The sequence below is a fragment of the Brachyhypopomus gauderio genome, chromosome 4 (genome assembly GCF_052324685.1).
Source record: "Brachyhypopomus gauderio isolate BG-103 chromosome 4, BGAUD_0.2, whole genome shotgun sequence".
Taxonomy (NCBI): domain Eukaryota; kingdom Metazoa; phylum Chordata; class Actinopteri; order Gymnotiformes; family Hypopomidae; genus Brachyhypopomus; species Brachyhypopomus gauderio.
This window is the reverse complement of record NC_135214.1, coordinates 16,785,067-16,811,305: the sequence shown is the minus strand read 5'-3', so window position 1 is coordinate 16,811,305 and position 26,239 is coordinate 16,785,067. Positions and strand designations below refer to the sequence as shown.

At 41.3% G+C, this 26,239-nt stretch overlaps 1 protein-coding gene across 1 annotated transcript in view; it reads right to left on the bottom strand.

Annotated features, from left to right (window-relative positions):
- Positions 1–6,166: 6,166 nt before the first annotated feature.
- itgb5 (integrin, beta 5) overlaps positions 6,167–26,239 on the bottom strand; it is a 37,923-nt gene continuing 17,850 nt past the window's right edge. Inside the window, exons 10-15 of the mRNA XM_077002699.1 lie at positions 25,288–25,717; positions 15,107–15,329; positions 14,436–14,536; positions 11,526–11,645; positions 11,045–11,211; positions 6,167–10,427 (exon numbers count right to left, since the gene is read on the bottom strand). Of these exons, the coding sequence (XP_076858814.1) occupies positions 10,332–10,427; positions 11,045–11,211; positions 11,526–11,645; positions 14,436–14,536; positions 15,107–15,329; positions 25,288–25,717 (1,137 nt within the window). The 3' untranslated portion in view covers positions 6,167–10,331. The remainder of the gene's footprint in view (positions 10,428–11,044; positions 11,212–11,525; positions 11,646–14,435; positions 14,537–15,106; positions 15,330–25,287; positions 25,718–26,239) is intronic.

The following is a 26,239-nucleotide window of genomic DNA, read 5'->3' as shown; positions in this document are numbered from 1 at the left end:
AGTACAAAGTGGTATGGCTGTATATAACTATATCTTATTCTTAAAATATATTCTAAAATATATTTATTTACAAGAAAAATGAAATAATGAAACATAACAGTGAATTTGACTGTAATGTATATTAAAAGGTTACAGGGTGGATGGTGGGGTGGGGTGGGTGGTGGTGCATGATTTAATGTGGAAAGCAGTGATTGCAGATGGAGTCTCTGACAACTCCACCATCTCTGTTGTCACCCACATGCATGTAAGGTTCCTCGTCTGTGGGCATGTCAGAGATGGTAGGCTGTCACTCTTCCTGGATGGTTGCAATGTTGTGTAATACCACATATGCCATTATTATGTGGCACGCCCTATCAGGGGTTACTCTGAGCCCCTTCAGGCACTGGAACCTGGCCTCGAGGATTCCTAGGGTCATTTAAATTCTTGCCCTGGTTTTGCTGTGGGCCTGATTGTAGCGGGACTGTGGTCCAGGTGCAGGATCTGAATAGGGAGTCATAAGGTAGGCCTATAGGACAGGCAGGGATACCCTCTGTCTCCATGAAGGAGGCCGTCATAGTGTCCTATAATCACACTAGGGTTTGCAATGATTTAACTATTACACTGCATTACACTAATTTAACTATTACACTGCACTACCTCAGGCCTACTCTATTCAGATTTGTTGTACAGTGTGGAATCATACACGGATCCTGGCCATCTGGCTTCAACATTTGTGATGAGGTGGGAAGCATCACATATGATCTTGATGGGCAGAACGGTCAGTTCAATTCAATTCAACTTTATTATCATTATGCTGAAACAGGGTTGTACAGCACAATGAAACACTTTTAGGCTAGGCCTCAGTTCAATTACATACTACAAAATATCACAGCAGCAATTACATACAACATAGTGCAGGACAACATAGTGCAAGACGGTCATGGTGAAAGCCAGGCAATAGACATTAAATAAGCAAGGTTAAAAAATGTAAAATAGATAACAGTATAAGTATGAAAAAAGGTATGAAATATAAAAATATAAGTACAGTATGTACAGTGTGTGTGAGTGGGTGTGAGGTAAGTAAATGGGACAGGTATATGGTGCATGGTGCCAAAGGGCTGGTGGACTGGTCTCTGGACTGGTGGCAAATCTGAGATATAGTCAGGGGGAGGTAAGTCTATATATGTCCAGTTTGAGGGAAAGTGGCTTGTGGCAATAGCTACGTTAGTTTTGTTACCATTAAAGATAAGTACATTATTCATTAAGTATTATAAAGGTTAGTACCTGTACATTAATGCTATGGATGGATTTTCTGTTTATGTAATCACCTTCATGTTCTAATGGTGCTGTAATAGGTAGCATATGTAGGTTCCATCAATGCAGCCAACCACTCTAGGAAATCCTTAAAATGTAAATGGAATGAAGTTCGTTATATATTGCTTCTCCTTTGCTTAATTTCTTTATTGTCCGTGTGAATTAAAGACAAACCAACGATGCTGTGGAATTCCTCTTTGATGTCCATAACTGGCTTATGCCCAGGAAACACCACAAAACTGGGCACTAGTCAATTTAATGCCAGACATAGTTTTTGGACAGACCGACATACAGTAGCTTTGCTGACAGATCCCGCATCTTCTACACTATAAAAAAAACTTCCACTAGCAAAAAACGAAGACTGATATATAACAATCTGGAGAGAATATTTAGGGCTGATCCGCGATGTGTAATATTTGAAATGTGACGCTTAATAGTTTTATTGATGTAAGTATTGGATTGTGCTGAAAAACGATAACGTTCATTAAAAAATAATCCGAAAATGATAGTAGGCCTATGTCTATTCGGGGTTTTATAAGGCGTTCCCGACGAAGAACTCAGCGAATAAACTGAATTTCAATATCCACATGATCTTCGAGGAAAGGACACGTCATGATGACGTGTTTGTAACTCTGGGTCAGGTCCAAGTTAACCTGCCAGCGAGCAGGTTAGGTTCAGAGCGTAAGTTGCTATAGCAACTGACATAGAGTTTGTTTTAACCCGCTTTCTGGAACAGGAAACTCCGGGTTTTAGTGAACTCAGAGTTAACAAACCCTGAGTTAGTCACTTAACCCGCTTTCTGGAACACCCCCCAGGGTAGGCTATCAAATGACAAGTGTTTACAACTTCATCTTCAACCTTTTCAGCCCTGGCCCAAATGTCCTCACACGTCCCTGGATTCACCAGTTACAACTACAGACACACTAGAAACAAATCTTGTGTTGTTTCTTATTTTATGTCACCGTTAACTACACGGGGTTGACGCGAACTTAACAGGCATCTATCTATCTACCTATTTATCACAAGAGCTTGTGTAGCTCTGACAGTGTTCAGTGTACATAGTAAAGGCAGTAACTTTGTTTTACCGCAAAATATGAAAACGATTGAAACCATTAATAACCCAAATTAAATCCACTAGGAAATGTACGATCTGGTAAATGTAGTGGTAAATGTACGATCTGGTAAATGTAGTGGTAAATGCAAGGACAGATTAAGGATAGTCTGGGCCCCTGGGCAAAGGGTTGCACAGCCCCCCCTTTCACACACGCGCAATAAAAAAAAAATTTTTTTAACGCGCACTTTTTTTTCCACACACGCATTTTTTATTATTATTTTTTTTCACATGCGCACGCTCACACGTGCATTTTTTTCACACACGCATTTTATTATTATTTTTTGTTTCACATGCGCACGCTCACGCGCAATTTTATTTATTTTTTCACACGTGAACTTTTTTCACATACATTTTTTAATTATTTTTTTCACAGCCATTTTTTATATATTTTTTTCATGCGCGCACTTTTTTATATATATTTTTCACATGCGCCCTTTTTTTTCACACGCGAACTTTCTTCCACATGCGCACGCTCACGCGCATTAAAATTTTTTTTTCCACACGCGCATTTTATTATTATTTGTTTCACACGTGCATGCTCACACATGCGCAATTTTATTTATTTTTTTATACATGCACTTTTTTTTCATACACATTTTTTTATTTTTCACACATGCATGCTCACACGCGCAATTTTATTTATTTTTTTTCACACGCGCACTTTTTTTTACTATTATAAAGCTTACACTTCTACTATTATCAATAATGTAATATGCAAATAACAATAAACATTTTTAAAAGCTGTGAGTTGCTAGTTAGCAACGTTACACTAGCCTTGAAAAAGGCTGTGAACCTTTCAAAGTTTAATATAGTTGTAACGTTCGGGCGCAGCCAAGGACAAGACACAGAATCCCCGCTTACGTAGCAAATGTCACGTTTAATAACAACAGATATTGGCAGACTTTAGACAACGACGAGCACAAGACACTGCGCGAACGCACATTAAATAGACAGACCACATCAACCCCACGTGATGATGAGACGAGCCACAGGTGAGACAGATAATTACAAGACACACCCGCACCCACTGAGATATACTGACACAGATGAATATAAATAAATGCCTATCAACATAAATGTTGATAGGCATCGCAAAAAGTTTTCGGCCAAGGCCCCCCTGACCTCAAGGGCCCCTGGGCGCTGGCCCCACTGGCCCGGTCAGTAATCCAGCCATGGGTAAATGTACGATCTGGTAAATGTAGTGGTAAATGTACGCTCTTGAGCCTTGTCCCCATCGTAGATAGCACTATGTCATGCTTCTCGTCCCGCTTAGCAGTAAATGAATAACATGAATGACGTCTGACGTCGTATGATTGAACGCAATTTGGTCTCTATGATGTATAGAGACTTAATAATGAGAAAAATATATATATGTGCTGTTTTTTTTATTTTAGGTGGCGGGAATGGGCCCATGGGCCCATTAAGTCATTATTTCGAGATACTAAGTCGTTATTTCGAGATACTAAGTCATTATTTCGAGATATTAAGTCATTATTTCGAGATAGTATCTCAAAATAACGACTTAGTTATTTAGCCTATCAACATTTATGGTACAATATATTTTTATTTCCGAGGGCCCTCCATTTTAAGGATCCTCTGACTATTAGGGACTTTGACCCCAGGGCCTCTTGGGGGCCCTAGCCATGCCTTTGGGGCCCCTAGCCATGCTTTTGGGGGCCCTAGCCATGCTTTTGTGCCCTAACCATGCTTTTGGGCCCCTTAGGAAAATGGATGAGGAGTTGTGGCACTGCTCTGACTTCGACTTATAGCTATTAGGGGTCCTAGGAAAGAGGGGGGCATATTTTTAGAGGGCCCTGGTTATGAGAGCCCCTACCAGGGGGCCCTAGAGAAGAGCAGGGCATACCATTAGAGGGCCCTTGATCACGAGGGCCCCTGCTACGGGGCCCTTGACTTCCACAGAAGTCGTTTACCATGGCTCCTCGACTTTCTAGGGACCTACAAACTCAGGCCCTTACTTAATGCTTCTGAATTTGTATTGTTTCAAAATTATTATGTTCAATTTCTCTTAAGCGCAGAGACACAAATTAATTTAGCAATTTTGTAATTATTTAAATTTAAGACAAGCAATTTGTCTGATGAATGCTATCTTTGACACTGATTAAATTGAGTGAATTTGGCCAAGGGTGTGATTTCACTTATGTGAAAACAACAAGCCATTTGACTAGTTTCATGTTTCCCCTTTAATAAACAACAGTAAAGAGACCAGTGGTCACTCTAGTTCTGAAGGAATGCACGAAAGGAAAAGTGCCTTTTCATACAACAGAACTGCTGTATGAGATATCAATATACTTAATAATGAGAAAAATATATATATATGTGGTTTTTTTTATTTAAACACAGGCCCATGATTCACATGATCCATCTGTATTTGTGGTTTTACTTACTGTAAGCTGTTGCTCAAACCTCCATGTGGTGCCATGAGTGGAGAAGACACTTATGAATTTGTGCCAAACTGAATAGTCCTTTCAGAACAATTACACACTGACCATTCATAAACTACACAGTTATAACTGGATCCATAAGTATTACATTCTGGTATGGGGTTCGTCATATGTTTAGTTCTAGGCAAAATCCATCATTTAATGTTTTAAATTTAAAAATGTAAAAGTTATGATTGCACTTTAAATAATCACTTTTTGTGTTTTGTGCATGAGTGTGTAAGAAGACTGTATATACTGATGTTTGTAAGAAAATCACAAATTTGAGTGAGTGAGTGAGTGTTAAACATATTTGATCTATAAATGTTGACCATAAATGGCAGACTTTTCACTGTTGTTCTTCATCCAGAAGGTGGCGACAAAGGAAAGAATATGGAACCACAAGAAAATTTCATTATATCTGCAATACTTGACTGTTGCAGAAAACATACTATTTATATCCAGAAGGTGGCGTCATTACTAAGCATCCGTCTTCTGGTGGTAAAATTGAGTTTGAAATTACCTCTGGATCCTTTTTGCGAAATTGTAATTTTCTTAAAAGTATATGGTCTTGAAACAGCACAGAAAAGTATAGTGAATTATATGAATTATATTGAATATCAAATGATGCATATGTGCCTTTGATATGCTGAGATAAAACTAATTTGAAATGCTGTACAAATTTACACATGGTTCACTATCCTGACTTACATTGTAACAGTCAACAGTATCCATTTTAAGATCTACCAAATATAGTCAGCAATCGTTTTAAGGAATTTGACAAATGAAAACATTTTCTTGGTAAACTTGAAGCAGCCGAAATACTTTTCTTTTAGCGACATGCAGTCAAAATAAATACAGAAAAATAATTTCTTTGTGAAATTTCACTGCAACTGTATGTTTCATTTGCCAAGCACCTTTTATATCCATTAACTATTATGATTTACAACCAGTTCAACAATAGCATCTCAAAGTCAGTTGTAGTTACATTAAGCAGAACCCAACTCCACACTGTAATACACTGAATAAAACTGATGTATTGAGTAGACAAGAGAAAGACCATTGAGCACTGGGGATAAATAGCAGATGTAGGTCAGTTCCAGCATCACTTGTGATGTGCAGTCAACTGTGCAAACAGCTCCAATGTCCAAGACCCAATGTCTATTGTATTGACACAAAGATACTTGGTAATAGTTTTGACAAAATATTTACAGGATAAAATAATTATTATTTCATCTAGACAGCCTTATGATAATATACCCACATAATGGGAACTCAGGAAATGTCCTTAAATGTAATTCAGTTAAAAAGATAGAGGGACCACAGTATTTCAGTTTTATTGGATATTTCAGTATAAGATGTGCATACATCTGTGAAATGTTCATATAAAGACATCATGCCTATTCAGTCAGTGCTGAAGATGTAATATTGAAATAGTTCATGAAGATTTAGATGGGGAGGAGAGAGAAAGCCAAAAGAGGTGAGAGAGGATCAGTCTTTGAAAAAGGATCAGTCTTTGAAAGAGGATCAGTCTTTGAAAGTTAGAATGTTGTTTTAGATCGGTCAAGTGCATATACAAACAGCCATAATTTAGGCACCGACTGAACTATACATCTGCATATACTTAGAATAAAACAAGTTGCGAAAAGTTAACCTTGGGGGGTGAGCGCAGAACAGAAATGTGGGTTGAAAACAGGGCTGTGAACCATAACATCCTCATTACATGGCAAAAGTTTATGGACAGCTATATTAAAGACATCAGAGGAAATAAATTATTAACCCTGACGTGTCTTTCTCAGACACACACACACACACACACTAACCTGAGACGCATGTGGCAACTACTTCAATCGCCTGTTGTTAGATTTGCTTTTAGCAGCCAAGAACACACCTTCATAAACCAGTGAATAACACCGCTCACTTCTCCAGCCAGGACTTGTTCCAAAGTAAATGACTCCTTTAACTCTTTAAGGGCAGATATTTCTGACTCTTATGAGCACTATTATCATTATTATCAGCAACACACTATGATGCCAGGGACTCAGATCTTGCAGTGCCAGACGTGTCCCCGTGCTTAAGCCAGTCCATATCCAGGCACGTCTGAAGTTTGCTAGAGAGCATTTGGATGTTCCAGAAGAGTATTGGGAGAATGTCATATGGTCAGATGAAACCAAAGTAGAACTATTTGGTAAAAACACAACTCGTCGTGTTTGGAGGACAGTGAATGCTGAGTTGCATCCAAAGAACACCATACCAACTGTGAAGCATGGGGGTGGCAACATCATGCTTTGGGGCAGTTTCTCTGCAAAGGGACCAGGACGACTGGTCTGTGTACATGAAAGAATGAATGGGGCCATGTATTGTGAGATTTTGGGTGCAAACCTCCTTCCATCAGCAAGGGCAATGAAGATGAAACGTGGCTGGGTCTTTCAGCATGATAATGATCCCAAGCACACTGCCAGGGCAACAAAGGAATGGCTTCGTAAGAAACATTTCAAAGTCCTGGAGTGGCCTAGCCAGTCTCCCGATCTCAACCCCATCAAAAACCTTTGGAGGGAGTTAAAAGTCTGTGTTGCCCGCCGACAGCCCCAAAACATCACTGCTCTAGAGGAGATCTGCATGGAGGAATGGGCCAACATACCAGCAACAGTGTGTGCCAACCTTGTGAAGACTTACAGAAAACGTTTGACCTCTGTCATTGCCAACAGAGGATATACAACAAAGTATTGAGATGAACTTTTGTTATTGACCAAATACTTATTTTCCACCATTATTTGCAAATAAATTCTTTAAAAGTCAGACAAAATGATTCTCAATTTCTTTTTCACATTTTGTCTCTCATAGTTGAGGTCTACCTATGTTGTCAATTATCTTTTTAAGTGGGAGAACTTGCACAATTGGTGACTGACTAAATACTTATTTTCCCCACTGTGTGTGTGTGTGTGTGTGTGTGTGTGTGTGTGTGTGTGTGTGTGTGTGTGTGTGTATATATATATATATATATATATATATATATATAGCTTCAGGGATCTTGTATGCGATGTTTTTATTTTAAAAAACAAAACACAAAGTTTTTGTAAAAACAAAGTCGTCTTTTTAGCCAATATTCGTTTTTGTATTTTAACTATTGATAAAACATATATCTCCACAACAATGTTATGCTATCAAACATTACATGTCAAACAATACCATATAAATGTCCTATCTAAGGTTACATTTGGCCTTCATCTACTCTCCTGCATTCAAAATGCAGCTGTGCAGTGTGTGCGCTAAATATTCCCCAGTCCCTGCTGTCTCTCCATGAGTGTCCAACCTATGTTGTCTTTCTGAAAGACTGACCCTGCTCCCTCAGCCAGTGACTTCACTGCCTGAGCAGCTTGGTGGTGGATGTTAACTCTTGGACAGAAGACACCCCCCACTACTCAAAACTGTCTGTGCTAACTACAGGGCTGGTTTACGCACCGGGCGGCACATCTGCATTTAGCTCTCCGTATGCAGTTACTAACCTCACCCTTAGCACAGAGGAACCAAGAACAGTGTGCCCAGTGTTTCTGAAGTAAGTTAAAGTTAGTTTGCGATGTGATGCTACCAGATGTGGACGAGTGGGATAACTGCTGGGTGGACATAAGGAAATGTCATTTCCTTTCTGTCCCTCACACACACAACCTGCTGGCTATGCTGATTCTGGACTGAGAGCCCAGACCTTTTTCCTCCCGTGATGTCTGTGATAGTGTTGTACAGGTGTTCTGTGTTCTACTTTGAGACATACAAGGGTAATTACAGAGCCAAAAGATGATGCCAGCTCACCCCCCCACTCTAGAAACACTTACCTTAGGTCACTTTATTAGGTTCTAATGCCCACATGACCATAGCTTAGTGGATATTATTTGAATGATGATGGACCATTCTCAACACTATCGTGGTGGAAGTACGGTTGTGGGTGTCGAGCAGATTTTCCCCATGTGGCTCTGTTGCTGCTGGGTACAGAGTGGTCCATTATCCAGAACTCTCCAGTCAACAGCAGTGTTATGGTCAGACTGTGGAAAAGTTCATCCAGGCCTAGAGCAAGGCAACAGCTGGACTATAGATTTTAAATTTCATGTTCCAACATGGTGGCCTGTCACCTGCTAACAAGATCAGATGCTGGTTCGGAGGTCATTGGACATGTTTACTGAATGATGCCAGTGATGGTAAAACTTATCAATATAAATTACATTTGAAACCGGATTTCAGAAAACAAACGCACATCAGAACAAGACGATCACATACATCCTGCCCCCGCCAAAACACCCTTTCATGCCAGAGATCCAAACAACAAAATGTCCAGTCTGGGGCCTTAATGGTCTCTAGGCTTGGCTACAGATCTCATTAATCCTGTTTTTTTCCCTTCTGCACATGGGGATGCATGCATGCACGAAAGAGTTAAAGACATGGGAAATAAGTGTATGTGGTTTTTCAATAAGTGTATGTGGCCAAAAAACAAAGTATGACCGCTTGCTTATCCAGCAACACTCAAATTTTTATTACTGATTATCTATTTAGATCGGCTTAATCATGTCATCCAAAATATGCACAGGGTAGATTAAACTCAATCTTGCTTTATCCCTTTATCTCCACCTCTATTCTCCTCTGGGATGGGTGTGTTAATGTGACTCACCCCAGCCAGCTCTCCAATCCAGTCCCTCCCTAAAAAAAACACTCCCCAATGATCAATGTGCAATGTTAGTGCATCTCCACTGAGCATTTAGTGGCCTTCGAACTGGGGGAGCGTGCAAACGAGACGGTTTGAGCACAATCTAGTGTGAGTGGTATTCTCAATTTTTACTTTAAAATTCTGAATCTAATGTAATTCCAGACAAAAAAGTTTTTGCTATTAGTACCAAACCTCTTAGTAAAAAAATACACCATGTTGTTCTATAAATTCAAACACTTCAGGTGACTGAAAGCTGTCCATGTAGTAGTAAAATAATCTTCTTCTGTGTAGAATGCAGGTTTAGGTTCAAGGGCACTTATGTTAAAACAATATACATGCACATAATGCCTCATTTGTACAATGTAATTCACACAGCATCCTCCATAACTTGGAGAAATTGTGATTTGAACTGTAGAAAAGCAGGATCTGCAGTCCGCCGTGCATAGGCAACCATTACTCCAGAAGCAAAACTCTCTAATTGAAGAAACTATTTGAGCTCATTCTGCACAGTCCTTATCCAGGGGGGGGGGGGGGCAAATGCACTGGAATGAACGGGAGCAATCCAGCCCATTATACCGTGGTCATCAGACCTACAGAGAAGACCACAGTCGTCCACGTCCCACTGCTCAGAGAAACAATAACAAGCCCAAACCAACCAAAACAGACTCTAGTTGCAACAAAAAGAAAAGTCTTTCTTTAAGGGATCACATCTCCACTCTTCATCACTGAAATGTAAACAGTTCCTACTGGACCGGTCCTGCCGTGTGCCCAACCCCATCCAGCAGGTCAGGGATCAGTGAACTCCTCCGTTGTATGACTTGCCGTGCATTTGGAAAACAGTATCCACTGAGTGAGTGGAGATGGGCTGCTTGTAGAGGGGGTTGGAAGCCTGGGAGATCAAGACAGGAGTGGACACAGGAAAGGAGTCAAAGAGGAAACTAGGTCACATGGACTCATTGAAATGCGTCGTGGGGATGATCGTGGGGGCTTAGAACCAGAACCTTTGAATGACCGCCATGACGCTCCGCTCTACCAGATAAACAGAGAGGTTCAGGGAGGCGCATGGTTTCAATCAGCATTGGCCTTTCACTCACTTCAGAATTTAAGACTGGAGCTTAAAATTGTTTACAGTTAAGGGTCTAACAAACAGTACACAGAGATTCCCTTGTGGCTACTTCATACAATAGATCACAATTGGAATGTTGGGAATGACACGAGTCTGTGACACACATGCACACGCACACAAAATCGAAAACAAATGGATGGAACAGGAAAGTGATCAAAGGAGTATGTTAGATCTATGACACGAGTGAAAATTAGGGCACACACTGAATATAGCTTATAATACAGGTTATCTTAGATTATATTCCTATTATATTTAATATATAACTTTATGAGCAGCCAATTAAGAATTAGTGAAGGCATAAACCCAGACAGCTTATTCTAGCATTCAGTTAGCCTACAGTAGCAGTCGTGTGTCTCAAGCAGACGAATGAACAGCCGTACCATCTCGTATCGGGCCCGAGAGCGTGCACTTTGGAAGCGGGCAAATTCACGCCGGTCGTGGATGGTTATCACCAACTTCCAGATGGCCAACAGCACGATGCCCACCAGCAGGATGCTGCCGACCACAGCCAGCAGCACTGTAGCAGCATCAGGAGCAACACCACACTCTGAACACACACACACACACACACACACACACACACACACACACACACACACACACACACACACACACACACACACACACACACACACACACACACACAAATCATTTAATGCATAAATAAAAACGGGACACACAAAGGAGGCTCAGGAGGCTTTTTTGTTTAAAGTCCTACAAAATTACAGATAAGCCTAAACTATTTAAAATCATATCATCTTCAACATCATCTGTACTTTTCTACCCCCCTGGAGCGTGGACAGCAGAGGGGATGTGGTGTTCACAGGGGTTCGACAAAGGGCGAGAGCTGTGAACACTGACCTGGCTCCTTCAGTGCAGTGAGGACAGACTGACCACTGGCATGTTCTGAGTAGGTGAACTTCATCACACAGTCATTCTCTGTCTTATACAGGCAGAGCACTGTGTTTGGGTCATCAGAGTCTGAGAGAGAGAGAGAGAGAGAGAGAGAGAGAGAGAGAGAGAGAGAGAAGCAAAAGACAGAGGAGACAGAGGGGAGAGTGAGAGAAGGGAGGGTTAGAAAGAGAAGGAGTAAAGGCAGAGATCTTTAATGAAACAGCTGGCCAAACTGAGACACAGCCATAAAGGCAAAACTAAGAATAACATGCATATCCAAACCCATGATACTGAAAAAAACTAAACTGAAATAAGTGTGCATTCCACACTTAATACAAGAAAAAAGTTCAAATTTATCTGGGCTGAGAAGACACCATGTCACTTCCATTTCCACTGTTTTATTGTGCTAAATGTTTCAGGAATGTACATGTGGAGTCAATTAGGGAGGTCGTATGGCTAAAACGGCACCCGGGTGTTGTGAAACAGCAGCTCCGTGATCCGTTCCTTCAGTGGCACGCAGAGGCCCTGAATCTACAAGACCTTCGGTCATGTCTGCAAGCCTTAAAATGCTGCAGAATGCCGACTTATTTATACATTCCTGGACTGATGTAAAACATCTCTAGGAATGAAGCAGTCCATGGTGTTTGGAGACAAAGCTGCAGCCTGCAGAAACATCACGGTTTGTTTACAGACTACTCAAGCAATTTGAAGAGGAATTTTGAAGATTTTAATATTACGAATGCATTTTATATTATATTTATTTATATATATATATATATATATATATATATTTATTTATATATATATATATATATATATATATATATATATATATATAACCTGCTTATTATGAGGATTAAGAGTAATAGCAAGGATCTCAATAGGCAGAGCTGGGTGAGTGTTCTTGGAGGGGCTAGACTGAAATAAGTGATGCTTTTCACAGGCTCAGGGCTTTATTACTGGCTGACATAATAACATAGGTGGCCAATGAGGTCACTCCTGACATTGCCCTATACAGCACTGAAGCACAAATGTAGCGATGGACCCGTACTTCACAGACGCTGCCTTTCTTGCCATATGTCTGTTTAATCCCAGATCAGTTACACCCATCACGTGATCATAACAATGGGGAGATGGAAAAACACAGACTCTGATCCCAAAACAGAAACATCCTAACAGACGGAAGCAGTTCTCCAGAACGCTGGGAAATGATCCGCACCCTCAGCAGAGTGGCTGCAGGAACTTCTGCGTGAGAAGAGTGAGGAGTGAGAGGAGCATGATGGAGGGTCTGACGGTGTGGACATCAAAAACACCTGGCTGCCCATTTCACTGAACTGACAGCACCTTTGGCAAATCAATAACCTGTCAGTATTTCCTCAGAAGGAAACAACCTCTACTGCCCCAAAATGGTATTTATTTACAGTGTGTATAGCTGTGGGCTCTAGCCAAGAGGATAAAATTGGCACACAAGACTTCTGATGCTACCACAACAGAAGCAGTTAACCAGCAGTCTACTAATTAAACACAGACAACTAAAAAGGGAAGAAGTACTATTTAAAATAGCTTGATTCATACTATCTGGCCCGCTTTGAATACTGAAGCAAAGTTCAGTACAGCTAGGCTATGTGTGAGTGTGTATACGCACATCCGCTCCAGTACGGAGAGGTCTGTTACACAAGGCTCTTTTTCCGAAACTCAACGCCAAGGAAACGGCTTTGTTCATGTGAGCACATTTTAGGAAGTGTTATTGCCAGAGAAGTTGGAGATGGTGCACTCTGGACTCATTAGGGGCCAGTAGCTCAGTCTCAGAACAGACACCAGTATGATGTCTGTTCCTTTTGTCCCAAGGAGGGTCTGTCCAGCTGAAACACAGGCCAATAATGACATACCCTATCAGACAATAACCGTTAAACACCAACAACACAAGCGATCATCATCAGCCTTTCACAATTCCCATAAAAATGGGTAATCGAGGAAAACCAAACACCATCAAAGTTGCTGATGATCCCACCATCATGGGATGACTGGGCACACTGAGAGGACCACATTGCAATGAGTGAGACTAAGGAGCAGGCCTTGTGAAGCAGGCAGCAGTCTTGAACTTCACACGTTCCTTCAGCATTCTAGGACTCCTACATCTCACGCCTTTTACTCCAGAGTCAGAGTTATCTGTGCAGTGCAAGTGCCATGTGGTGTGGAACCTCTCTTTGCATTACATGCCTCAACTGTGCTGCACAGAAGGCTGTTGTGGTCAACTACTGCACTCTTATTGTGATTATTTACAACACATCACTGTAATTTATACACTGTACTTTTTGTTCCGCTGTAATTTATTCTCTGGTGTAAATTTAAGATTCTATATTGTAGCAGCTTAGGTTTATTATTATATTATTATTTTATTTAGTGTATATTTCCTGTGGCATTCTTAGCGAGGAGCAAAGAAAGATTTTCATTGTATCTTAGGAAACCTATTCCCTCTGTGCATATGACAATAAACACTTTGAATCCTTGAATCCTATTTAACTGACATTCATTGTGGTTAATATATGCTAGTATCTCAAGTCTGGATTTTACTTGTCCAGACACATGCAGCTCAAGACATTTATATATTAAGAATATCTATTTTTCCTGGTTTCCATTGTCGGTATAGTTGACAAATAACATCAGTCAAAGCTTAGGTGAGTTAACTGGAAGTGGGCTCAGTGATACCACAACAAACCTCCATATGGGGTCAGCAGTAATCCAACAAATGATTCTGGATTTTTCAGGTGGTGATGTGAGGCTCAAGAAAGGAATAGATGAACTTCCTCAAAGCAATATTTACATCAACTGTTTAATCAAAACTAAAAGCAAACCCATCATTCAACACATACTTACTGAGTGAGTCTTTAACGATGATCTGATCCTTACACATGTGCTGGCAGGTGGTGTTGTCTGCAAACTTCCTCGTGTTGAAGAGGCGGCACTCGATGCATTCCCTGCAGAAAGATCTCAGAGGTTCATCGATGGTCCACACACCAACATCCCCCCACGCAAACAACATGGATGGGTTGAGGTTAAAGTTCAGAGACACAGGTCAGTCTGCTCAAAGAGCTCAGCCTCTGAACATCAACACAGGCCGTACATCTCCAGAGACGGACAAGGAGGGAGTATCAAAGGCCAATGAAGAAAAGTCCAATGACTGACCAAGAAGCCAAACCCAGGTATCATGAGAACCAGTGGATGAGCAAAGAAAGGAGCATTGCTCATAACCTTTCTAATAGTTCCAAGCAGCAGGGGTCACACAAGGAATGAGAACCTTGTTCATCTCACTCTCACGGGCCATGTGTTAGTAACATGTGGACGAGCAAACTTATCACTGGCTTGTTAAATGTTACCTATCATTTAGAAACCACAAAGTAAATCTAGGACAGCGATACACATGGACCAGCACTGAGCTACTGAAAGTGCCTCAAACTACAGGTCAATTCAACAGCCTGACCAATTTTTGAATAACACGAATCGTCTCAGAGCCCAATCGCAGCCCAACAGGGATCTCTGGGTCATACCTCTTTGTGGCACAGGCATCAGGGCAGGTGGGGCACTTTTCGCAGGTGTCCCCAAATGCCCCCGGCTCAGTGCACTGGCAGCGGCCACACACACAACTGCCCCGCCCGCTGCACATGCGCCCGTCCTCAGACACACAGGGGGCCGTCTCTGTGGAGCAGTTACAGTTGTCTCCTATGTAGCCAGCATAACATTTACACTCCCCACAGTGGCAATCACCATGACCTAGAGAAAAGAAGACACACACACACACACACACACACACACACACACACACACACACACACACACACACACACACACACACACACACACACACACACACACACACACTTAACTAAACAATATCCAAGATGAACTAGCTAAAAAAAACAAATAAAATCAGGTGTCCCCAAATAAAAACACACATCTTGCCTGTAACCATTTCCAAACAATGAGCTTGTGGTGTTTGCAGTTAGAAATGCTCTCTTGCATTTATCCATTTGACCACAGTCATGATGAGCGTGTAAATATCGACCTGACCTAGATTTGTAATCTAAAAAAAAAAAGCTCTGTTTGAAAAGAAACCACTGCCCACATTCCAGCCCAGAACAACTGGCTGGATTACAGGATACATCTCCTGGCTCCTGCATGTCCATGCCGAGCACACTGGAGATGAATGATGTCGACATGCAGGATTGTAAAGGTCAATATGATGGTGTGACTGATGATATAGTGGTGAAAATTGCCATTACATCCCAGATTGGGTCAGGGGCTTCAGCAAAGAGCAGAAACAAGACAAGCTTTCATGACAAGTAGACAGCTGAGAGTCTAAACAGGATATATGTCATGTCTAACAGACATTTTGCTAGTTTTCTTAAACAATAACATTCCCACATCGGGCAGCTTGACTAAGCCGTAGTGTAACACTAACACGGCAATAAGGGAGAACTCCCAGGCAACTGTAGAATTCTTCAGCTTCTCTATGCACAAGTGACTAATAAAAAAAAAAACAAAAAACAAATTAAAAGTTAGAAGTACACCGGTGTATCCAACAGAAGTGGGACCTTCAGGGCTTACTCGTGAAACCAGACGCAGGATTAATGCCTTTCTAGGACAGAACAAGAGGAAACACATGCTGCCTGAGCACCTTTTTTCTGAAGCAGGACAGATTATGTCCGACAGCAGAGTAGCGCTCATATGCTCTGAGTGGGTGTAACTGCAGAGATACTCTATGGATGGTTTACAGAGGGACCTTCTAGAATGTGCAAAACCTGAATCCAAGTTAAACAGCTAAATTCTTTCTGTAAACAATGTGAGATTTTGCACATATTTAATCTAAAAATTGCATGTCTCACTTAGAATTTCACTTGGCATCAAAATCTGGAATTCCTAAGGAATTGATGAGGAAAATTACAGAAAACACCGAAACCACTGGTATGAAATCCATCCCTGAAACAGTCAATTACATTAAAGTTTCCATAGAAGCAAGGACAAAAATTTTTTTTAAGGCAAAAGGTTTTTTCCTCTCTTTACTTTAAATCACTGGGTGCATGTTGGTCTATGTGTATGACTTTAAGAAGTGGAAAAAGTCAAGGTGGAATGCCATACTGTGGGTTGCTGTAAGGTTCCACACCCTACAATGGTCATTCACATTTGCCACTGACACTGGACTGCAAAGGGTGAGTCTCATTTGAACAGAGGCGGGTCATGTTGAGAATGTGGCCCTGATTCAGGGTGAGAACCGTCTGCAAGATGCATCCTACACTTCCGTCTGCATGTTCCCCTCCTTAAAGAGCTGGTGTTAAAAGGCAAGTTTGGGCAAATATTCTTCCCACACACCTGCTTCCGTCTTCCACATCAAAAGTGAGGGAGGGAGCGAGAGAGATTAATATGATAGAGAGAGAGAGAGAGAGAGAGAGAGAGAGAGAGAGAGAGAGAGAGAGAGCGAGAGAGAGAGAGTGTGAGAGTGAGTGAGTGTGGTGTGGGGGGGGGGGGGGGGGGGGAGGGTGGGGTCAAGTTTGGGCTTGAAAGCAAAGACAAAACTGAGAGCTGAAATATCAGTCTTCTTGATTAGAATCCCTTTAAAATGCTTGATGGCAGTAGTACCAATCCACAATCCACAAATATATGACAGTAACACCCTAAATCTTGGGCAGGGAAAGCCATTTCTTACACACTGGCTTATTTGGGTCACCGAGTTATCATCCATCATACTGCAATGGCTTTGGGACAGAGACGTTTCTAGATCCACCCAGACCCACTCAACTCAGCCACAGGGCAGCCAAAGCCTCAGCAGCATGGAGATCTGGAAATTACAGCAGACCTCAACAATCACCATGACTGGAGGGGACTATATTTCACAGGGGAGATGATTTTTGACTGACGTGTTTAAAGATCCACCCCCCCCCAGAAATGTCAAACACAATATGCTATAGTATAGAGTGGCATAGAGTGGTGTAGAGTGATTTCCCCCACACAAACCACACAGTGGCTTTTGAAGTTTGGACAGTGTTCTTGAGCATTCTCACTTGACGAGATTTAAACGATTATCTGCCCGGCCTTCTGAACAGTTTTCTTCCTTGCATGATCTGTATGAGGAGGAATATCTCTATCGCAAAGGACCTGCTGACCACGTTTTATCACTACTCATTCACATCGCCTCTGGATACAGTCAACAGCCTGAACACCAGGTGCTTGGGGATGTCTCTCTACAACACTAATTCTTCTCAGAGTCCCTGTCTGCACTTGATAAACTGGACCCTATTATAGAGGTGATGAGAGGCATTTGGCTGCATAGCTCTGGTAGTGAATCTTACATTTATGATGAATAGGAGGAAATGACTAATAAATCATACATGTCTGAGACTAATGACTCATACATACATATATGTCTGCATTCAAACCCTTCAGGTGACATTGAGACTGCAGTGTAGTGAATGTATCATTAATGTATCTTTATTCAAACCTTGTTAGAGAAGGGCCATCTTCCTCACCACAAAAGCTACAGTCATCACAGACTACAGAATAGCCATAGACAGAAAGATGCATGTGATGGCTTTTCCTGTAGTTATGATGACAGACATTTCTGCAAAATCAGGCATTACAGATATGGAAGTGAATCCTTCCATTGCATAAGTAGACTAATCCCAAAGAAGTGAAACTTGCCACCATGGCTTGAAGGAGATTTTGAGGGAATAGAATAAAATTTCTGACTTACTATTTATAAATGTCACTGGCACATGGGAGGCAGTTAGACTGTAACAATATCTTTAGTGTGATTATAATATTTGTATATACAGTATGTTACTGGCAGCTGTAATCTTTTGACAAAAAAATATCAAAAATACTTTCAAGTAAATTAAAATCTGAGCTAATTCTTAATGAACGGCAAGCACATAAATGCTAACCACAGCAACTTCTGGTGACAGCTTCAAAAGCGGAAGTAGCAGTTTTGGTTGGGGGGGGGGGGGGGGGGGGGGATAAGAGGTCTGGGGCAAAATTCAGCCAATGACGTTTACATACAACTTCATTTAGACATAATATATTCATATTATATATCCTAATTGGATATTGAAACTGCAGCTTTGATATTTTCCAACAGCCTTACAGGTGTACAATCACTGTGTGGAAACAAACCCCTGAAGGATGTCGGTTATAAACCATTGAAATGAAATATGCCATATTTGTCAATTGTGATTTTTTTCACCGCAATTGAAATTTGTCCTCCGCACTTACCCATCTGTGCAATTAGAACACACACACACACACACACACACACACACACAAGTGATTACTAGGGGGCTGTGGTGCACACATGCCCAGAGTGGTGGCCAGCCCTAGCGCGGCACCCGGGGAGCAGTTGGGGTTAGGTGCCTTGCTCAAGGGCACCTCAGTCATGGCCTCAGGCCTGGGAATCGAACCCACAACCCTCCGGTCACAAGACCAGTTCCCTATCACAGGACCATGACTGCCCCATTCATGATAACAACAGACTATCATCTCAAACTGCATCCCCTCGAGATGCAAGTGCTACTGATTAAGTGGGTAGTAACATGGGTGAACATAAATTGACAACTATCAACATGGTCCGAGTTAGTTAGGGTTAGAACCCAAACCCATATTTCTAATAAAGAAAACAAGGAAGAGCACAACAAGAACACAAGAGCGTTCCCTTAGTTCTGTCTCTCTGTTCAGCTTGAAAGTGTGAAAAATAAAATTACATTTTAAAAGCAGAGGCAGCCTTCTCCAATATACAAGACGCTGATTAAGCAAACGAGGTCACCAGGGCTGAAACAGCATCTCACCTCCATGTCTTTCCACACATCAGCACAGCATGTCTCTTCTTTTCCTGTTAAGTACAGTCAATTTCATTGATTTCATGAAACTCTTCATGTAAATCTTAGGAATTAATACATGACCTCTGTAACTATACACAGTTCTACGCTGAATAAAGTTTGAGATCAAATAATTTAGCTTTTTCTTGAACCATTTAGATTGAATTTAAATGAGATCCAACGACTCTCACATGATTCTCTGCTGGCTGTATAGGGAGATCATGACTCCTTTGTGCTACACTCCAGTTGTCCCTCAAAAAACACACGCATCAATTCAAATTTTGTTCCTCTGCCATGTTAGATCTTAACCGTGTGTCACATGCAACAAATATATGATACAATGGCTCTTTTTTTTACAAAAATCAAACAAAAGAAGACCCTTTCTTTGTGTGTTCTTTCTTAAACAGGATTCTAACTTCGGGCTTCGTATACCATCATAAGGGTTTCTTCCATAGAGACAACTAAGCAATGTAAGTCTGAACTGTAAATCACTCTGGACAATGGTATCTGCTACATTATGTAAACTGTGTATAAAAAGTATAAAGGGAGTCTTCTGATGATGTATATCATGCACCAGAACTGATAAATAGTAAAAATGCATTGAAAAAAAAACAACAAAAACAAATGATAGAACACATGCCACTGCAGGTCAGTTAGTGTTTTGGCATTCATTTCAGCTTCTCTTGACCAGTTTTAGAGTATACTGTTATTATTTCTTAAATTGTATTTAACACTGTATTTGTGTGAACAGCCGATCAAGGTTAAAGTTACCTTGGGAAAGAGTGTTTAACATACACCAGCAGAAGATGAAAAGATGCCAATCTCCAGTAAGGCTTGAGAACACGTCAGGTTTATATTACAAGCAGTACACGGTGAGCCCATTATTGACGAGTCAGGTTTTCCCTTAGCTAACTGTTTACATGGAGTCGCAACCATATACAAAAAAAAAAAAAAAAAAAAACAACTCAGCAGAGTTCAAATAGGCAGACCCTCAGCATTCCATGGAGAAACAGGAAACCGTTAACAACACTGTAGTCAGTGCAGTGTCTGTAGTCATGTAAGTCTTGGTTGGCACTAAACATAGTCATAATTATAGCCCAGGGCTCCATTCTCAGGAATGTGTAATGTCTCCTGTCCTGTTCATACTACTGAGACTTGCCCTATGTCTACGGTTTAGGGAAAACACACTGTAACTTTGTATAAACTGTTCACCACGCACAGACACCTGCATGCATTCAGCTTGGTCAAAGTTCTGCAAGCACATGCAGGTGTCAAATACCAGATACAAAATATCAAAATGTGACATGCTTCATATATTGCTTTAATAAAAGTCCAGCCGTGTGTTTTGGTGAACACTTGTCCAGGCGCAAACAATTCAGAGGTGCTATGATAAAGTGTTCAACATAGCTACTTCACCAATTGAAGTGATCAAAAAATAACCCTGCAGTAGGAATGTGAATCCTCAGCTATCAATAAAAGTGCAGACATGGCTCCACTTTGATCAACCTGAAAGATGCAGAAATACAAATCTTTAACAAAAAAGCTTTTAAGGAGCTGCACAATATAATCTCCAGTGCGGAATGAAGGTTTAAAGTGTCCATTTGTGATGGTAAGCGGTAATCAACCCCGTTATTATAAGCACAAAAGTCAACACACAAGTTGAAAACATGTTAAAATGTGTACAAGGATTAAATTCAATTACATTGGAGAAGTCATCCTCCAAACGGAGTCTTGGTTTGAACCTGCTGGTCTGCCGTACATTTCCCTAGTCAGTGATGAGGGTTAAGCGCTGGCTGGCTGGCTTGTGTGCTAAGCCTTATACTGGCCACAAAGCACATTCACCCGCCTGTGTGCTGCCGCACCTTTATTGTGAAGAAGCCATAGCTGAAGCTACAGCATCCTTCCCATTATTCCAAATATGATTCAGATCATATCTATGAATACAAAGCACATGCTTCAGCATATGCAGTCATAGTGTCAATATACAATGAAACAAATACAAAATATGTTAAATGCCACAAATGTTAAATCTTATGCCACCAGAAAGCCTGTAATTCTTTCATGCTTCTTCCAAAGAGCACGGTCTTGTCAGAGGTCAGTGAAAAGGACCTGTGTCTCCTCAGTAGCTTGTTTACACTGAAGCCTGTGGCCTCCCTGAATAAGCAGGTTTAAACAGCTGCGCCTATTATTTTTCTGCTACAAAGTAGGTCGCATTTGGGCTCTAAAATCCGAGTACCACTTGAGTCAAAGAAGAAGCAGCAGATGTCAATCTGAAGACAAATAAGGTTACAGTCAGCAGATCGGCTATGAAGTAAACGTAAGTGTTGGCAACTTCTGAGGTCCCACATACGACCAAATATTTCAGAATGCTTTAGTGCAAAGCCCAAAATGCAGCACATAAACAAGATTTGCAACGGCTGCGCCTGGAGACCAGCACACTAGAAAACAGACTGTACTAGAAAACTAGGTAAGGACATTAGTGAACAGGTTCAACCTGGTCACCACACTAGCACAACACAACAGACCTACACATGCCGTTCACAGCTGCTCATCCATCATGTGCCGTTCATGATTTAAACATTTGAAATTAATTCCATAATAAACAGCCAAGCACGAGTTTGAGGTCTCATGAGAGCGAGGCTGTGTGTGGACTGGGGGGGGGGGGGGGGGGGGGGGGGGGCACTGGCGCAGAGCTGAGGTCATGCCCAGCCAACGGTGGGAAAGGATGCAGAGGTTAATTGTGCACATGGTCACTGTCTTCTCTTAGACACGAATGAGCGCATGACGCACCTCCACCAAGCACTAAATGAAACCAGATCCAACCCTAACTGCATCATACAATAAGTGTTCCACATATGTGCTCTTCTGCTAAATGCTATGCTGGATCAATCTCCCAAAACCACACTGATTATAAAGTAATAAACAAACACACACAAAAATAAAACTGCATGAAGCACTTGAACAAGGCACACTGACAGAACCACTAACGTACGGCATGTGTCTTGAGGCACCAGATCAAACTATTTCGACATTCATCTTGAGTTCTCAGTTATAATCATTAGTTTTCTATGGAAAACTGAAGTGTATGAGGTTACACTCTGAAGTAAAATAAAATAAGCATTTATGAGAAAAGTTTAAAGGAAACTTACAAACTTTGACCAGACAGGGATGCTATTTTTGTCTTTGTGGATTACTAACTGGTTGGGTATTATTCTGCAAATCAAATGCAGATGTGCAGCAATGTGCTACAAAGTCAGGGTCTACAAAAGTCCACACAGAAAAGGCATTAGTTTGAGAATGCTTGCACACCAGCATGTATAAACAACCAGACATGTTTGTATAGAATTAAAATTTTCTAATTAAAATAAAATAAAAACGTTCTGATATATGTTCATTACACCAAACACTTAGGATAAGAGTCTTACACTACTATGCATTTTCTTCCCACTTCTGCACAAATGTGATGAAAAACTGCTTAAGCACATAGTTTTGGATTGAGAATAGACTTTTATGCCAGTTGGGTCTTGTTTGTAACCTCCAAGGCTAAGACAGAGACAGATAGCCTGTCCTGCAGAGTCAGCACTTCTCCCTGTCCTGCTACTCCAGACTTCCTCATTACACAGAACAGCAAGACTGCTCAGACCTCCCTGACTGACCACACTCCTGTCTGCAGCAAAATCCTACTCATGGCACATCAGATTTACCTGAGAATGGATGAACCAAGATATCACAACCAAATCAAAATGATACTTGTTCCTCAACTGAATATTGCTTTCATTCACCATTTGATGAGATAATAAAGTGAATAAAGTAATGGGGATGGTGAAGTAAGGGCCCGGTCTTGTACTAGCTAGCCTACAGTCAACCTGACCTGTAGCGGCCTATGTAGAGGTCAGCAAGCAAGACACAATACAGCAACATGATTAGATAAAGCAGGAGTGAATGCTAGACTGCAGAGTCTTGGCTTTGAGTCGTGTTGTCACAGACCAAACTCTGTCACATACTATGGCAGTGGCTGGAATGTGGTGTGCAGTCTGTGCTCAAGCTAAAGTAAATGAAATACAGACACAGCTGACACATTCAGTTCAAACCATGCTGGAACATTATGAGCAAATACCAAACATCTTTATATATATATATATATATATATATATATATATATATATATATATATATATATATATATATATATTTTTTTTTTTACTAAATGATGCATAAAAGAATACAGCCTATGTAAAGAAATACTAAAATGTAAGACACTGACACAGATGATCAATACTAATCTTCAGAATAACCCAAGAGTTAATTTGAGTTCAGGTGTGCTGTTTGCTATCCATCTAAACCAGTGGCTAACACAGATGCTTGTGTACTACTAATACACAACATCAAAGCTAAAAATTTGTAAATCAACACAAATGTCTTGATTTACAAGTGGCTTATGGTCATGCAGCTTTTTGACATCATTAATTATGATTTCCACTGTTAAAGTAAATGAGCATTAGCAAAATCTTCATAGCTGATGTGGGCCTTTAAGATCATTTAGTGCCAAATGTTGCTTTGATAATAAAACAACCTGTGGCTAACCATGAGAAACACTAGGCTGCATTTCTGCACACTTAAAACCCAAATTTCAGATATTTAAAAACTAGAAGTATTCAAGTGGGAAAGCTGCATAAACAAATCCTGTCCATTATTGTTCCTCTACAATCTTGGATAATTTTGAGTGTTCTAAAGTCGGACATTTTATCCCAACATTTTCCTTCCCTCAGACACACTGGCCTCAGTTAAGCAAACCCAAAACCAAAAGAGTCACAAACACATACTTACAGGCCTTTTAACAAGATAAACAAGAACTTTCCCATCAATGGTAGAAGGTTCAAAATGGTTATCAAGGGGCTTACAGCAACTTGTTCCAATTAACTCCTGATGGCAAATAGGTGGGAAAGAGTAGAACTCTGAGTAATTATGGCCTCACTGCTAATGGAGTGCAAAGTTGTGCAGTGGGAGAGGTGGCAGGAAAGCAGCTGCTCATACGCGACAGTTAGTGTTTAATTAATGGTAGTGTTTAATTAATGGTAGTGTTTAATTAATGGTAGTGTTTAATTAACGTTCCCTCAGTCATCAGCACTCGTTGAGGTCTGCTGTCATCCCATTCTCTAACAAATGGCCACTTTGTGCTGGCCAGCAGTTCCTGCTGACTAAAAGAAAACACAGAGCTTTTTTGGTGATAAAGCAGTGATTGTGTATGGGGGATAAACAGAATGCAGCTCATTACAAAGCCCCACTGTGTCATGGTGGGGTGAGTTCTTTGGGGTGGGATGGACAACGGGGCTCAATTTCAGCATTTCTAGATGCGAATAAACCTGTAGTGGTTGGATCAGCTGTCATTCACTAGAGTTTAGATAACAATAATAAGGTCGTAATGGTCTCTTTTCAACAAAACAGGGTCTAGGACTCTCATCAGGGCATCTTTAGCAGAAAGGTGAAATAAGCCAACATTTCAACTTCATGTTCAGGAGGCAACAGGACTGATTTAGACACTTCAATTGGTTAAGCATCACGTAGCATCAAGTAGTATTAAGTAGCACACAATTCAGATAATCACAGCTGTGTATGTCAAGACAGAGCAGGTCAGGTAAGAAAGCATTGCAGACACACTCAAGGTCAGCTCCCGTTCTCCCCTTTTATAAACATAAACCGAAGTCAAAACAAAACACTAGGGTTGACACTAATGGCTAAACAATAACAGCATTAAGAAAACAATGACTGGCTCTACAAAACAAGAAGAATCACAACTTAATGTAAACGTGCATCCCAAGCCAAGGCCTCTTGGCCCAGCCATCCCAGGCCCGGCGTACCCCACTCACCAGAACATAGGATGCCTTTGTGGCGGGCGCAGGAGAAGTCGTCGCACTCGCAGAAGGTCCCGTAGATCTTGCCGAACTCCGACTCGAAGCACCAGCACTGGTTGCAGGAGCACTCGCCTCGCCCACTGCACACCTGCTTGCCCTCCGCCTCACGGCAGGCGGCCAGGTTGGCCGAGCCGGACTCCCCCTCCCCGCACTCGCAGCGGGCGCCCCGATACCCCGGCTCACAGTGGCACGTGCCACAGGTGTACGTGCCCGCGGAGCTGCAGCGGGTGCTGTTGGCCTGCGTGAGATGCGTGCACCCGCAGCTGCACCCGTAGTCCACCACCACCTCCAAGAGGTCCTTGAAGCCCACTGGCTTGATGGTGAAGCTCTTCTGGGTTCCCCGGGGAGGACAGCTTCGAGCATCAACGCTCACATCGAAGGAAACCTGAAGGAGAGAGCAGGTGGCGGCTTCAGGGTACTTTATTTATTTTGGATTAAGTAGGAATAAGTATAAAATTAAGATATTAGGTAAGTATGTAAATCAAATCAAAGGCAAAAATATATCCCACCAGAAAAGAAAAATTGTAAAAATTCATTTTAAGAATATGTAACCCTAAAGGTAGGAATGTATTATTGGCTGAATGTGAACTCTATGACAGTATTTTTAACGCATTACCTTATCTCACCTCTCTCTGACTGACCCTGAACAGCTCTTTGATAACAATTGCTCATAATTGGAGCAGATTCTGAGGACCACACTCTCTTGACTGGTCAGAGGAAGGTAGTCTTGATATGAGATTGCTGACACTGGCCTTGCTTGTCTAAACATGACCAAGTCTGGCAAAATGGTTTTCACTCAAAGCTCTGACAAAAACCTGACTTTACGCCAACATCGTAAGTATAGGTCTCATATTTCAGTAAAATAAAAAAAAGCTATGCAGGAAGAATTTAAAAGTGTGGCTTGTGG